General features: G+C 38.1%; 1 protein-coding gene across 2 annotated transcripts in view; it reads left to right on the top strand.

Moving 5' to 3' along the window:
* PARD3B (par-3 family cell polarity regulator beta) overlaps positions 1-16,771 on the top strand; it is a 982,784-nt gene that overhangs the window by 588,915 nt on the left and 377,098 nt on the right. For both annotated transcript variants that reach the window (XM_072742730.1, XM_072742729.1), the window contains exons 14-15: positions 6,047-6,146; positions 13,195-13,310. In XM_072742730.1, coding sequence (XP_072598831.1) covers positions 6,047-6,146; positions 13,195-13,310 — 216 coding nt within the window. The remainder of the gene's footprint in view (positions 1-6,046; positions 6,147-13,194; positions 13,311-16,771) is intronic.

Below are 16,771 nucleotides of genomic sequence, written 5' to 3'. Positions count from 1 at the left end.
AAAGAAACACTCTCTTTTCTCATCTTCTTTAAGAAATTAAAATTTGTCTTGACAAAGCGAGATCTCTTTCTGAGATCTTAAATCACAGTAGCAGGAGAATCTGGGGAAGGAACAGCAAGTTTTCCACAGACCAACACACCCTTCTCTCTGCCATACCCATATAATGATCAAGAACATTGCCATGTGTATTAAAATATCTAAGCTTTATATGATTTGATTGGTGTTTAATTCTCAAGCAACATGTGATACAGTGACAATCCAAGTTCAGGGTTTTATTTCTAATGATACCAGTGACATCCAAAGAAGTATTGGGCACATTATCTCCTATCTTGTTTCTTTTTTTTTTTTTTTTTTTTTTTTTTAGATTTTACTTTTTAAATAATCTCTACACCCAACATGGGACAAGGACTTACAACTCCGAGATCAAGAGTCACATGCTCCACTAACTAAGCCAGCCAGGTGCCCCTCATTTTTAATAACTATAAAATATTGATGCTGGAGTGATAATTACACAGAATATTTTTAAAGGACATCGAGATACTCGAGGAAATGGGACAGTATTTCTAGAAGGGACAGCAAAGACCAAAATAATGAAACTATAGAAGTAGTAAAAGTGTAAGGATACACGTGTAAAAAAATAAATAAATAATAGAGTCCAGTCGGCGAAGCACATTCTAAAAATAAAATGTCAGAATACTTTGAAACTTCAATAGAACGTTTTGAGTTTGTATTTTCACTGAACAGTTAGGTCCTTTGGGTACATGTGGCCGCAGACAATTACTGGGAGTCTCTCTCTGTTCTCTTCCTCTTGAGATGTACATCCAGGTAGAACAAATTTTTGCACCAGTGAAAAACTATGCAGGTCAGCTACCTACAAGGTTCCTGCTTTACTTCCTCCCACCCCCCATGTCGATTTTCCAAGGTGACAAAAAAAAAAAAAATCCAGTTCTTTCAAGAAGGGGTCTGAACTGAACATTTTTTCCTTAGGAGGAAAAATCTATGCTATTTCCTTGTAGATCTGTTATACAATACTAAGTTAAAGAATTAGGCCTATCAAAGCAAACTCATTAAATTTTAATCATTAAGAGGCCTGTAGATGAAATTTTCTTATTTTATATAACCCTATTGACTTAGAGATAAAAATATATATAATAGAATTTGTAAACATGATGCTGTACAAGCATATGATGATCACCTCTTTGTAATATTAAAAACATTTAAAATTTTGAGAAGCACTGAGAGTTTCTGAGTTTCCGATGCCTGTGAGGTAGCAAGAGGCCGCCTAGACTCATGAAACCTGAGTTTTGATTTAACACTACCGAGTGTTTTAAGGAGCCCCTTCAGAAAAGCAGGATTGAGTTGACGAAATGTAATGTCTAGTGAGGAAAGGAACTGTTACAGCCAAAACATTAACTTCTTTTTTTCTTCCCTTTTTCCTTTCCTTTGTATATTTAAAAACCCAATGTTGATATGCTGGGTTCCATCTATTTTTGTAATAATAGTACATACCACCCACAGTTCCTTGGTTATTATATATATATATATATTCCTGTCAAGCTGTTACACGGAAAAGACATTTTTAGAACTAATGTTTGTAGAAATTGTAACACCAGAAAATTCACATTTGTGTTGGAGAATTGCTAGCAATGCTTGCAATAGAATGAGTGTGGTACTCCAAGATGGTAATGAGGACAGGGGCTGTGTCCCAAGGTTTTACTTATAAAATCCTATCAAGCATTTAAATGGTAATGAAGAACAGGAAATACCAACACTGTATTTTCTGAAGAATTTTGCTGGCAGATCTTATCCCTAGACAAGTAATAGTTAAGTAATAAGGACCATTTACCTCCAGTCTGTTATTCTCTTTTCATTGCTCTTGTCTCCCCTTTTGTACTCTACTCCTGCCTCCCCTCCCCTTTTAACTCAACTGCACCCCAGCCCATGTGTGAGTCCCTCATTGCCCTAAGTCTGCCCAGGATCACTACTCAGTGAGGGCTCCTGTAGGACTTCCATCCCCATCTCAAATCAAGCCCTTTGGTTCTGTGTCCTGCCTCACTGGATCCATGCTCCCTGGGGTCCTTTGAGCAGACACATAATGTATAATTATTCCTAATGTGCCTTCTCTGGGGAGCCAGCATGTGTCCACCCCTCTGTAGCACATAAGGCACTACCTCTGGAGCGGTGATCAGAAATTGAATTATTCTTTTCAATTTGCCTGATGTTTATTGGGTACCTTCCTTGTGCAGAATTCACTATCAGGGATTCAAAGAATACAGTGCTGTTATAGCCCTCAAGAATTGGCTTAAAATTTTTTTAATTAAATAATCTAAAGCAGGGGTCATCAAACTTTATCTCTAAAGGGCCAGATAGTAAATGTGCTATGCTTTGCAGTCCAAGGAATCTCTGTTTCAGCTCTTCAGCCCTGCCACTATAGTGAAAAGGCAGCCATAGACAGTATGTAAATGAATGAGCATAATAGTTCAATGAAACTTCATTTACAAAATCAGACGGGGGGATTTTTTTAGACCAGGGCCTTAGCTCACTGAGCCCTTGTCTAAAATCACAATCTCTTCTAGTCTCCTGATCTGGCCCTAGCAGGTCAGAGTCTATAAAACAACTAACAACAATAAAAAAAAAAAAAATGATGATGATTAAAATAAGGGTCATTGGGTCAAGAATGAAGTAGTTACTTGAGGATGCACTGTCAACATTCACAGGCATATATATAGGATGACCATCAAGACTTAATCCTGTATGTGTGATGAAATCCAGAAAAATTATTTTTGGCAGAAGAGAATTCCGTATGTTTACACTGACGTAGGGTTAATAGAGGTATTTAAGCCAAGAGAGAAAAACAATTCCTTCTAGCATCTGAATATATTTCAAAATGTACCAGGGGTAAAGAGTCAACAAAGAAGATAATTTGCCTCTGTACCTAAAGATACTTTAAAAATATGTAGATTGTCCATGTGGATGATATAAAAATTTAAAGGTAATAGAGGCAACCTGAGCTGTTTGTTTCCTCTTCCCCCTGCCCCCTGGCAATGCAATCTCTCTCTCTCTCTCTAAAAAAAAAAAAAAAAAAAAAAAAAAGTAAAGGTAACAATTGTAATAAAATTTGAAGAATCCAGAGAAGATGCTGAAGAAGAGGAGGGAGAGGAGAAAAAGTATAAAGAGGAGTTTCTCTATAGTCCAGCAAGAGAAATAGAGATAGATATATAGATGGTAGATCAATAGCTTATTGCAAAAGCAGCATGTGATAAATGTTGTAAATGGAGTAATTTTCTATAATATTAATAAACCCAAAATGCCAGTGAATAAAGACAGAGATAATATTTTTCTTGTCTTATCACCACCCAGTGAGGTGTGCATGGCAGCAGGAGGATGGGGGCTGTGCTCCATGCAGTGACTGAGGGACCTGCCCTCCTTCCATTGGTAGCTGGACAATTTCTAGAGCCTCATCCACTTCTCCTTGCAGCTGGGAGATGGAAAGGTGGAGAGAGCGCACCATTTCATAACCGCTGACACTGGGGATGTCAATGACCAGAGCAACGCATGTGCTATTGGGAAGACCCAGTCTAGGTTCAAAGAAGGCTGGGAAATGGGGTCTGTGTGTACAGGAGGAAAGCAGGAAGACAAGGAGAATGAGCACTAGTATTCTCTGCCACTGTTCTAAAACTGTTGACAGATCTGAGAGAAATAGTAAGGGTTTCATAGAGGTGATGGTATTTGAGGTGGACCTTGAGAGAAGGGTGGGACTTTGATGGATGGGAGTGGATTTTGAAGTTATGGAAGCAAATCCACTGAGGCAAGAAAGTCCAGGCTTGTGCTTGGGAAGCAGTAAGTAGTCTTGGGGAGGTAATGTGTAATAAGGAGCTAAAGTTGCCTGCCGGAAGCATAGACCATTGTTCTCTACGCTGTTTTGTGCAACTGACGTGTTTCTGAGAGGCCAATTTGCATGGTCACAGCTCTGTATATCACCAGTGTGAAAGATGGGCTAAGAAGTTGAGGGTAGAGAAATTAGAGCCAGTGGAAAATATTGTCCCAATATGTCCCTTGCCTCCAGTTTACAGTGTATTCCTTCTGTTCTATTCCTCTCAGCAAGTCTCTGGCTACCTGACTGCGGCTATATTACCAAATCAACTACATCACTTGGATGGGAGGCTAGGAAGGGGGATAGTGCTGGCTACCTCTACTAACCATGCTTGTATACCCCGGTCACCCTGCTTATCAGATCTCCTGCTTCAAGCCTCCTACCCAGGGATGTGTCAGCACTGCTATGACTGCCTCCATTGGAGCAGGGTTCTCCATAGAAGAACCAATGGGTTGTCTATGTATTTATATGTATTTAATGTATAATATACGTTATATCGTACACCATATAACAATATATAATGCATAATATATAATAATGTATATAATAATAACATATAATAACTAATGTAATATAATGAGACTTACTATAAGGCATTGGTTCACATGATTATGGAGCCAGGCATGCCCCGTCTGTAAGGTGAATGGGCAAGCTAGACACCAAGCAGAGCCAACAGGGTAGCCCCAGTGTGAAAGCCATCAGACTCAAGACCTAGGAAGAGTTAATATTTCTGTTTAAGTCCAAGGGCAGGAAAAAGCCAGTATCTCAGCTTGAAAACAGGCAGGCAGGAAGAATTCTCTCCTACTCAGAGGAAGGTCAGCATTTTGGTTCTACTCAAGCCTTCAGCCGATTGGATGAGGTTCACCTACATTGTTGGGGGACAGTCTACTTTACTGATTTAAATACTAATCTCATCCAAGAAACAACTTCCCAGAAACACCCAAAATAGCGTATGACTAAATATTGGGGTACCCTGCGCCCCGTCAAGTTAACACGTAAAAGTAACCATCACATCTGGCACGTGGGTGGGTTAAGCATGTTCAGTTACCAGCAGCATTTCACAGGGATAGAGATGCTTTCCTCTTGTTCCAACAGTCAAGAATAAATAGGATCCACTTTTCACCAAATCTCTCACTGTAATAGATACACAGTAGAGTTTAGGACGTATAGAGTGGTAATCTTTCAGTTGCTTATTAGCACTTTGCATTTGTAAATCTGTGTGAATATGCACCATCTAGTATGATCCTTATATTCCCGTACTGAAGCTATTCTCATCTCCAGTTTATAGATTTTAAAAAAACGAGGTTTAGAATAAATAGGCCAAGTTCACATAGTAGTGGGAGCCATGACCAGAGACATGGCAGCTTTGTTGCACAAACTTTACCCTTACCCAGGCTGCACTCTCATGCTTTTCATACATTCATTAATACTGGTAATAAGTATGAGCATTAAATGACATAATGTACGTAATACTTAGCACAATATCTGCTATGCAGTAAGATCTCAGCAGACCTGCTTGTTATGGGTTGTAGTAATATATAGGATACATGTCTATTTTTTCCCAAGTAGAATGGATTGAAAAAGTGTACATTTTAGGTGGGTGAAAAAACAAGTCTGACCCTAGTCTTTTACTGCCAAGGCCTCAAACTCCCTTATTTCCATTGTAGCACAGATGCAAAAAGAGTATTTTCTTCCCCTCTACCATCTCTAAATGATGAGTAGATATAAAGTATCTCATTTTTTAAGTACTTTTTGCCATTAAAGAAAATACCTAAATCACCACATAATCCGGAGTGTTCATGAGAGAGTTTTGTTTACAAAACGGTTAAGGTATAAAAGAGATGACTTTGTTAATCTTCCACAGAGCACAAGTCATGAGCGACTGTCAGCCTTTCATAGGTGGGGAAAGATATTCAAGATGCACAGTCTTGACTTGCCATAGATTGTCAGCAGGTCACCAGTGTAAAAACCTATTAGCAGGTTTAGATTTCCTCATACAGGGCTGTATTAGTTCTCATACAAATCCTTCAGTCCTGTAGGAAGACTTATTTATTTCAAGGTTGGTTTATGTGTTGGTGAAAATTGCATCTGTGAGATGAACTGAAACAAAGTCAGGCACCGAGCACTTCTGCCTCCCATTTACTACAGCTTCATTGGTTCTTTGTTTTTTAGAGCTATTGCTTCCCAGTGACGGATGGGCCGAAAGTGAGGTCCCACCTTCACCACCACCACATCCCATTCTGGAATTGGGCACTGAAGATTACAGCCACAGGTATTGATAAAATGATATATTGTAAATGTTCCCCCATTATGGTGTTTCTGGGAAAACCCAGAAGCCTTATTTTAACTCTATTTCTTTCCACAATGGAAATCTCAGCATCTATAATTCCTTTTCAGTGAAAATCTCACAGCTAAAACTAATAGTTTAGAGTGTTCATATTTTGCTTCCTGGAATTTAAGATTCATCATATATTATAAAATATTTAAGAAATTTGTTGAACTTTCTTTTTTAACATGTTGAAAAACCAGAGAACTCAGAAGGTTCTATGGGAAGGTATAAAACAAAACTGAGAGGACATAAAGCTTTGTGGGTTTTTTTTTTTCATTTATAATTGGCAAACCCTAAAGGTATTTTAAAAATAAATGTTCCAAGAAAGTTAATGGAATCTAAAAATTAAAGCAACACCATATATAATCTAAAATATTGAAAAGAGTGCCCAATACTATATCCACTCTGTAATAGAAACAAAAAAATCAATGATTTTTAGAATCTCACAAGCATGAGAGAGAGAGATTTACTAAGTATACACACCATCTGACTCGTGGAATTCATAGATTTTGTTCTTCTGATGAGTTTTAAAAATCATTAACTTGCCCCTTTGCTATTTTCTGTATTTATTATGGCTGTTAAAAACTGTGTATTTTATTCCATTCTATGTCCCATGATAATCCTGTGAAATTTTTTCATTTTTCTTGCAGCAATGCTGTTGTCATTCCTATTATGCTTTTTATTACAATCTGCTAAAAATAAAGCAACACAGAAAGAGTATAGCTAACTCTATTAGCCGGAAGCTTACATATATTTAGCTATCTCTGATTCCTAAATTTTTGAAGTCAGCTATCTTACTCAAATATAATTTCGCCAACTGGATTGATAATTACAGTAATGTTCTAGATCAGTTTTCTAGAGGTTTCTTGAAAGAAAATGTGGACATATTTGGTTTTGTTCATTTCCATTGCCTGCCTCCATCCTGAAGCAAAAATGACAGTTTGGTGGCCATAACAAAACGCATTTAAAAAATAATTGCATTCATTCTACTTTACTGTTTATCATCTGTACACATGCAAAAGTGTTGGGATAATGCAAAGATGAATCAGATATAAAGCCTACCCTCAAGAAGATGGTAGGCCAATAGGTTAAAAAAAAATGTCAACTAGCACACAGGACACAAAGTAGTATTTACTAGAAGGTATAGATAAAAAGCCCTGGACATCCAAGGTAGAGGAGGATGATTCCAGATGGAAGAATTGGGTAAATGTTATGGGGAAAGTGACGTTTCATCTAAATCTCAAAGTATGAATTGGAGGTGGACATGACAAAGGCCCAGGACGGAGGGGAATTCCAGAGAGAGGAAGCTGGGAAAGGAAGTTGATTTGTGCAACTTGTATCATGGCTGATTGGCCAGATGTTAGAGCCCAGAGTGCAAAGATAAGGAATACAGACTTCCCTCATTAGATAGTCCAACCTTGTGGTAGGGTTTCAGCAGACAGCACGATAAGACCTGGGTCTTAATTGTGTACAACATGCATTAGGTAGCTGGAGAGAGGTTAATATCCACTGGAAGCCAGAGACTTTCTGGATATTTTCTAGGGCAGTAACAGTGAAAGGTACTAAGGATCTGTACTGGGGAGGGTGGGGAGAAGCTTTCAGATGAGAAGCTTTCAGGTGAGGAGAAGCTCTTCAGGTGAGAGAGGGCATCGGACATATTGCAGAGATGGAATTGTCGGGGATTAGCAACTGCCTTTTTGGTTGCTTCAGTGTCTCCACAGATTTCTTGGGGGGAGGGAACAACAACGGGAGGTGCTGAGGACAGTATCAGGTTGAGTGAGTTCAGTTGTGGATGGAGAAAGCCATAAACAAGGATAGTCTGGGGACTGGCAAGAGAAGAAAGGGCTGGCAAGAATGAAGAGAGGAACAACATGGCTGGAGAAGAAGGGGCAGAGCCAAAGACATTTTTGAGATGGAAGGAACAAATGTAAAGCTTTGAAACTCTTCCCTTTGGGATCTCGTGACCTGCACCATCCTGCTAGCTGCTGCGTTGCCTAGGTGACCCGCAGCAGCAGGGGGGTTTGGGATCTGTGGAACTTGGGATGGAGGGAGGACTGGAAGGGAGCCAGGAGGGCTGAGCAAGGGAGGCTGCCCTGGCTTTCAAAAAAAAAAAAAAAAGTTAAAAGCCCTCTAAAAGGAAAAAGTGGTGCTTTAGGGATGTAGCCAGTCTTGTGAAACAGAAAACAACTATTGCATGAGAAGTGAGACACGCATGTGATCAAACTTAATGCCTGTATCTTGAACCAAAATGACATCAGGAATTTACTGAAAAGTTACTTAGAGTTTTATGACACCAATTATTAGACAAAAGTTTAGAATATATGTGTCTAAATACAAAATACATAGAAAGGAAGTATATTTTCTACTGTGATATCTCAGGGAGAGTTTAGGGCAAATTAGTAATAGGTGGAATATATTGAGTTTTGTTAACAGTTTAGACAATATTTGGTTATTCCCTACATGTTCATGTTTTTTCTCTCTCCCTTCTCTCTGGGTTCTCTGTGTCTGTCTTTCCCTTTCTTCCCCTCTTCCCTGCCTCCCTCCCCTCCCTCCCTCCCTCCCTCCCTTTCTGCATCTACTCTCACTCATAGTAGCCAATTGTTGAGGCCTATTCATGGATGAACACCTGAGACTTCAGATTTTTTTTCCCCATACCTCTCAAAATCTTCTTCTCCTTCCTTTTTATTTCTGACAGTTCTCCTTGAACATTCATGGCTGGGTCTTCGATGTCTTTCACATTCCTGATTTGTCACCACATTCAGGACACTGGCATATGTTTCATGCTACCTTTATTTATTCATTATGCAGCATAATTTGACATTGAGCATCATTTCTATTTGATAGATTCCCTGGTTGCTCATGCTGAAAACATGGCCTTTATCTAAAACATGTCTTTGGCCTGCTGTCAGCTTGCAGTTTCCCACAGCCTCCACTGCAGCCCACTCAGCCATGAGCACATGCTAACTTTCTTCAAAATTAAAATATGTCATATTTTCTGGTTAATCGTTGTGTCACCCTTTCCCTCCAAAAATTTTCAATTTGTAGCATAAAATTACAAATGGTTTTACTAGTCTCACTTACTGTCTAAAATATTTCCACAGTAACTAATTCAATACTGCACCTCATTATTTAAGTCCACTATATGCTCATATTGGCTCTATTCCTGTAATTTCTCATATTATACTTCCCTCCTTAAATATCAGCCGTATCTTGCCTTATTTCTTATTTTGTACCTTGGCAAAGTGGGTCCTTCTACCGAAGATTTCAAAACATATACTTGGTCATATTCAAAGCAATGGCAATAGAGTATAAATCACTTTCATCAATTTAATGGATACATTCAGGTATATATAGTGTATATATTTGAACATTTGTTATATTCATTTATAGAAAGCAGGTTTTTATTTCTTGATTAGCTTTCATTGTATCTAAATATTTGTACCAAAAAATCACTTTAGATGGATCCTTACTTGATGTTATTACATCAAGTGGCATTGCCACCTTACTTTTTTTTAAATGGGGATGTGGATAATTGTTTCCCAGAAGTCTCAAAAAATTTGAGTTTTTGTATTTAATTTGCCTAGTTTGGTAAAGTAAGACAATAAAGCAGGTTAACCAGTATGTTACTCAGTTGGGTAGATTCCCATAGTCTCCCTTGAGCAGAGCACTTTAAATGCAGTGTGACCTAAGTTTTAATGAGGAATATTCATGTTGGACCTAAACCACCTCCCTAATGGCTTTCATTGTAACATAGGGCATCTGTTTGGGTTAACCCTTTGATTTCCTTTTTACTTCATGGTATGTAGCACTCTACTGAAACAAAAAGCTAACGTAGAATGCAAGCAGCATAAGAGAATAAATGAGGGATCCCTGGGTGGCGCAGCGGTTTGGCGCCTGCCTTTGGCCCGGGGCGCGATCCTGGAGACCCGGGATCGAATCCCACATTGGGCTCCCGGTGCATGGAGCCTGCTTCTCCCTCTGCTTGTGTCTCTGCCTCTCTCTCTCTCTCTCTCTTTCTCTCTCTGACTATCATAAATAAATAAATTAATTTAAAAAAATAACTTAAAAAAAAAAGAATAAATGAATCTGCACAAAAAGGGAAACTTTTGATTTCTATAGAGTCAGTATCAGCCCATTTGTACCCCAGGCTGGCCACCATTTTAGCCACAGCTTTTATGGCTCTGAGAAAGACAATGTTAAGAAACCACAGTCCTGGCCCTCACTTTGCCACTGGCCAGCTGTGTGACCTTGGGACATCAGCCTCCTCTTTGGGCCTCCGTATCTTATCTATAAGATGAAGAGTTAGATGAGGTGACCTTTAATGTCTTCCGGCTCTTAAATTCTCGGATTCTGTGAAGGCCATGAGTCTTTCTGACACTAAAACCACATCATCACAAGAGATCAAAGGATGTAAAACTAAGTGCAAATAAAGGTCGAATAACACATTTAAAGGCAAGTGCCTCCAAAACAGCAAGGCTCAGGGGGAAAGCTCATGTTCACAATAGCGTCTCAGAATTCTTCTTTAAAATGGGCCGAAACAATTGGAGTGTTATTGTTGCACCAGGCCAGTGTCAGTAACACTGGTAGTGCAAGGATTTTTGCTCACAATTGGCATATTTGTCATCACTAGTTACCACATCTAATATACTTTATATATGCCAGTGGTTTTTATCTATGAAAATAGAAGCCAGACACCAGCAAAGAAGTCAGAAAAACAAAAAAGGAAAAAAAGAAAAGCTTTATAAAGAGTAGATTTTAATTTCTTGAGAAATTTTCATGAAACTATGTGCCATTTCTTCACTGAAGACTATCTCAGGCCCTTTCTAACCTACAGTAATAAAAGAATTACCAGCTCACTTTTATTGAGCTCTCCTTGTGTTCTAGATACTACTGTTAGCATATACTGTTATCTTTATTTCTTACGACTCTACACATTTTAATACTGTCTACTGTACATACTAGTACACAGAGGCCACACACCCTGGCACATTGCTCTGAAGTCCAGGCTCCTAACCATCACAACACAGTACCCTCAGCCACACTTGTGATGAACATAACATGAGGTATAAACTTGTTGGAGTCACTATACTGTATACTTGACACTAATAAAACATTGTGTGTCAAGCTTACCACAGTTAAAAATAAATAATATTGGGCAGCCCGGGTGGCTCAGCAGTTTAGCGGTTCAGCCCCAGGTGTGATCCTGGAGACCCAGGATCCAGTCCCACATCGGGCTCACTGCATGGAGCCTGCTTCTCCCTCTGCCTATGTCTCTGCCTCTCTCTGTGTGTGTGTCTCTCACGAATAAATAAATAAAGTCTTAAAAAAATAATATTTTTTTAAAAAAAAGGGAAAAAATTAAAAATAAATAGGAGAGGGGGCTTTTAGTCACAGGTCTACTGAGACTTGGACAAAAGCAGAGAAAGAAAGAAACCTGAGAAATCCTATCAAGGACTCGCAAAGCAAAAATGTATGATCATTTGGGAAACAAATGCAAGTCTACTTATTTACTTGCTTAGTTATTTCCTAAATTTTTCTACTGGCACTTACTCTGTTCCAGAAAATATGCCCTTTACTTTACAAATCTTTATATTTTTAATTTAAAAACTCATTTTATCTCTTAACAACCCCATGAAGTAGGGAGTGTGGTTATACCCATTTTATGCATGAGGAAATTGAAGCACAGAGAGGTTCAGTAACGTACGTGGGTCCCACAGCTAGACAGGAGCAGAGCCAGGCTTGCTCTGGCATCTGGGCTCTTGAGCTCTGTGCTCTGCTGCCACCTGTCATGGGTAGTTTCTTGAGCCACTTGCTGTATTACAATAATGGAAGTTCATTTATTCACTCAGCAATATTATTATTGCTGCATTTTAATTTTAATATTGCTGCAAGGCAGTATTGAATGTGCATAACTAATGGGTTTCAAGAAAAGATTAAACTTATTTTGGTACATTTGGCTAAGAAATTAAGATCCCCTATACATTTTAGACGGATTCTCATTTGTAAGAGTTCATTCTTTTTATTGTTGCTCTATTGTTTATAGTGTCAAATCCCAACTGTTTGAAAACCTCTACTTCAGTACTTTCAGATTTATCAGATACTTGATTTGAGTTTCACTGAATTTAAAACTCGAATAAAGTTATGCTGAAATGAGCCACCATATTAACTTTCTAAATATATAAGAATATCAAGGGAGAAAGCAGCTGTAATTTAATTTATGAAATTTATAAATATGATTTATTTCTAGACCAAGAAATAAGGCATTGTCTGTAATTCCCTTGTATAATCTCCTCCATCCTCAAGCAGAATAAATAAAATATTTAGCAGAAATAGAATTCTCTGAGATTGACTACAAGTACTAGGAAGCCTATAATGGGTATTTAATGTATCTGGTGTCTAAACTGTCAACTGTGCTTTTGATGTTATTTCCTTTTCATATTATTAATGAGCAGAATATTTTCTCAGTATTAACATTACTTTTAGGAAATAGGCCTAAATAAAATTGAAGACCAAGCCACTGCAGCCAGCAGTCTTTCAGCAGGATGGTTTTCTCTAAAGGATATAAGCCTTTCACTTGTTTTGAAAGAAAGGGCATGCTTAGCCCTCAGAAATCTCTTAACCCCGCTTTTAGGCTCTGCGAATATCTGGTGACCTCCTTTGAAGTGCCAGTTCTTTCCAGGCTCGGCTTTCCCATTTGAAGTTATATATTGTACAGCAGGATCCCAATTAGCAGAAATCAGTGAAGAGGAAAACATGATATTAGCCAGAGAATATTTTATTTAAATTGTAGAGTGTGATAAAATATATAAAAATAGAGTTGCTACATCTCATAAAAGCAACCTGAGATTCAAGAATCGGTTGATAATACATGGTTGGGAGCTAGAGAGGGAACAACGAGGGGCTGGGTTCAAAATGAGAACTGCTTCCTTTACGAAAAGAGAAAAAAAAAATCATTCTAAATCTAAATACAGCATATGGCTTCTTTCCACAGCTCTGGGGTGGATTCGGCAGTATATTTTCCAGATCAGCACATCCACTTCAGATCTGTGACACCGGCCAGGCAGCCCGAATCAATGAATCTGAAAGCCTCAAAGAGCATGGACCTTGGTAAGTGAGGGTGAGTGACATCCAGGTCAGCGCTCCAGCCAGCCCATCTATCTTCCTGAATGTCCTCCCTTTGTTTCCTCAGCTCCAACCGTAGGGGGCAAAGTCTGCCCAAGCCTGGAGGAGGGGATGTTGGTCATCCCATCTTCCTGTCTCCTCTCCCACATTTAATTGTAATTACCCCCTTTTAAATGAGAGGTAAATGACATTTTTATAAGGTGGTCCATATAGGTCAGAAAAACGTGATTATTCCTTCCGGATGATCTGAATCATAAGCTTACCATAAGCTTACCATAAGCATCGGTAACTCACCTGCCTTTATATTTGTACTCTCACCTCTGCTACTGTCTTTGCAGTTCTCCTGTACATAGCCTCTGTGGGGCCTGGAAAGATAATACAATTAACTGAATCCTCTTCCATGGGGTTTCTCATCTCGGTGTGCAATAGATAGGGATGGCACCAGTGGGGAAGGTTTCTCTCTTTAAATGCCCATCTCCAGATCCTGTTAACACCAGAGGGGTAAAGGGTCCTTGAGTTTGTCAGATTGAGGGTGTCAAGGTACCCTGCATCCATGCCTGAACAACTTCATCGAGGTTCTCTTCTTAGCTCTTTGGGGAATTTCTGTATGACTTTCGGCTGCTAGGGCAGAGCAAGGGCCCTTGGAAACTGTGTTCTCCAGGTCCTAGAATCGGGGACCCCAGAGGACATCTCAGACACCCAAGCACATCGCTGTGCTCTCATGGGCTGTTGGAGAAAGGTTATGAGGAGAGAGAGGACTATGAGAGAAAGGTGAAAACTGCACAAAGTAAATCCTCAGCAAATATTCATTGCTGCTGGGTGCTCACAGGCCATGCTTTGCAAATGTTTTCTCTTGAGATGTATTGCATATTTCATTAGTAGCAACAAGAATAGAGAATAATCAAAACCGTATGCTCCACAAAACAATCTGATAAATAGTGCTTATCTCTAACTCATTTACAGGAGTTAAAAAAAATATTCAATCATGATGAAACAAGAGAAGTTGATTCTATTTTCTATAAATTAACTAGATTACTAGGATACATTTGCTCTGATCACCCAAAGCAAGAGAGGGATAGGAAGTCTAAGCACTGGTCAGAAAAGGGGATTTTCCCCAGTGTGAACCTTTGATAAACCAAAGGATATTGCATGACAGTGACCTAGGCTATTACTAATAATTTGGGGAACAATTTATTTTTATAAAGTGCTTGATAAATATTTTTTTGTTCTGTCTTCCCAACTTCTCTGAAGAAAATAAATAGATAAAAATCTCTTAATTTAGGGCAAGAATATATTACTATTTTCCTCATTTAATTAAAACAAAAAGTGACCAGCAATACAGTTTAAAAAAATCTCTGCAAAAGAAAAAAATGGCATTCATTTTAAGAAAGAAAAACTGCTGTCCAATTTGTACAAATAAAACCCAAGGCATATCCAGAAACAATGTACAATGTACAACCCAGAAATGTACTTCTGGGGGTTTTTTGTTTGTTACTGAAAACTTGTTTTTGAGAAGTTTTCTTTTTTTACATTGAAATAGCCCTTCCAAAATATGTATAATAGCAGTCACTGATTGTATTCTGTTGTACTTCTACCATAAATGACAATAGGAATGTTTGTTCAATTTACGTCACTAGGTAGAGGTCATAAGCTGTTTTCTTTAGGACATGAGTGCCAAAGCTTTGGCTTAAATATTCTGTACAGCAGATGTGGTAAAATATGGTATAAAAACATTTCATATACCATCCAAGTTTGGTCTCTTTCAGAAAATGCCAGTTTAAAGCTAAGAGTCTTGCAGAGGGCACCAAGGGTCAGCATTCTAGAACCATTCTGAACCCTTGTCCCCTAGACAATTGAGGGAGCTCAATAAATCTGTTGGTTTTCTTAGTGCATAAACTCAGATGATACCAGAATGGTAAACATTTCAAAGTGTCTTTCCTGTTTGGTTAGGTGAAAAGAATATTGTTAATTTGTTTCATTTTCTGTAAGTAGCAGTGGGCCAACATAAGGAAATAATATGTTTACTAAAAAGGATAGTAGTTATGCTTATAAGGATAGCAGGGTCAAGATCCCATTTTAAAAAAGGGAAAAATCAGCCATCAATCAACCCACCCTAAGGTATTTAGGCTGAATATCAAATTAATGCTTTTGATAAAAAGCATTTTGGCCCTGGGAAAAGAGCAATTTCATATGGTTCAAAATTTTTTAAAATAAAACTTTTTATTTATCTAGTATTTTATGTTGGATAGTTCTTCTATACAAAGTCTGCAGGACTCTTTGAAGGCTAATGGTCCCCATTAATAGTACCTTTGTTTTTATTTCATTTTTGTTGCTGAGTCTAAGGTAGCATTTTAACTTGCATATTATGTACAAATTATTTTAAAGGTGAGTGAGTTCCATTTGTTTAATTTCACTCGTTTCAAAAGACAGCACTTGAAGGGGGGGAAGCGTTCTTATCCTCAGATACAAACATGATTTAAAAATAGTTTGCTATGTATACGTAGCACTCTATTTGTTGCACCATCTATGTACATATGTCTATATCATGTGTTGTGGGTTTTTTTTATAATAGTTGTATGCTGTTATGTGAATGAATCTGGATTTACAATTGACCTTCCTCCTTTTGACTAAATTTGGGATTGAGAGTTTGGGTATTTTTTTGGTTTGAGCTTTTTTTTTTTTAGGGTATCTATTTGTATTTCACATTCTGTGATTTGCTTATTTATATCATTTGCCAAAAAAAATCGATTTCTTAATTTTTTATCTTTAGAATGTTGTAATGGGGGCACTTGGGTTGCTCAGTTGGTTAAGCCTCCTATTCTTGGTTTTGACTAAGGTCATGATCTTTCAGGCTGGGAGATCTAGCCCCATGTCAGGCTTCCTGCTCAGTGAGAAGTCTGCTTGAAGATTCTCTCCCTCTGCCTCTCCCCACAACTCTTACACATAGGCATGCACAAACGCAGGCATGTGTATGTGCGCTCTCTCTGTCTCACTACCTACAGTAAATAAATAATCATCTTTAAAAAAAAAAGATGTTATATATATTGCAAACAATTTCTCACAATCCATTATTTGTCTTCTTAGTTTGATTATGATATTCTTTACTATGAAGATTTTAGTCTCATGATAAAAAATTTCCATCTTTTCCTTCATGACTTTTAGGTGTTATAACATTATTTTCTTCCAGTACTTCTAAAGGCTTTTAAAAAAATGTTTCCAATCTATAATATATTTATCCATGGTGTGTGAGGTGGAAAAATGTTTATTCACGATAATAGGCAAATTATTAAGAACATTTCTTGACTTTTATATCCTTTCCCCATTAAAGCAGAATGCAATAACATTGAATACTAAATTTCCTTACGTACATGGGTCAGTTTCTAGACAAATTCTATTGATATATTTGTCTCTTCCATGCCAATGTCACCCTATTTATATTATCATTC

Source organism: Vulpes vulpes, chromosome 16 (assembly GCF_048418805.1).
Source record: "Vulpes vulpes isolate BD-2025 chromosome 16, VulVul3, whole genome shotgun sequence".
NCBI classification, from domain to species: domain Eukaryota; kingdom Metazoa; phylum Chordata; class Mammalia; order Carnivora; family Canidae; genus Vulpes; species Vulpes vulpes.
This window is presented reverse-complemented; position numbering and strand designations above follow the sequence as displayed.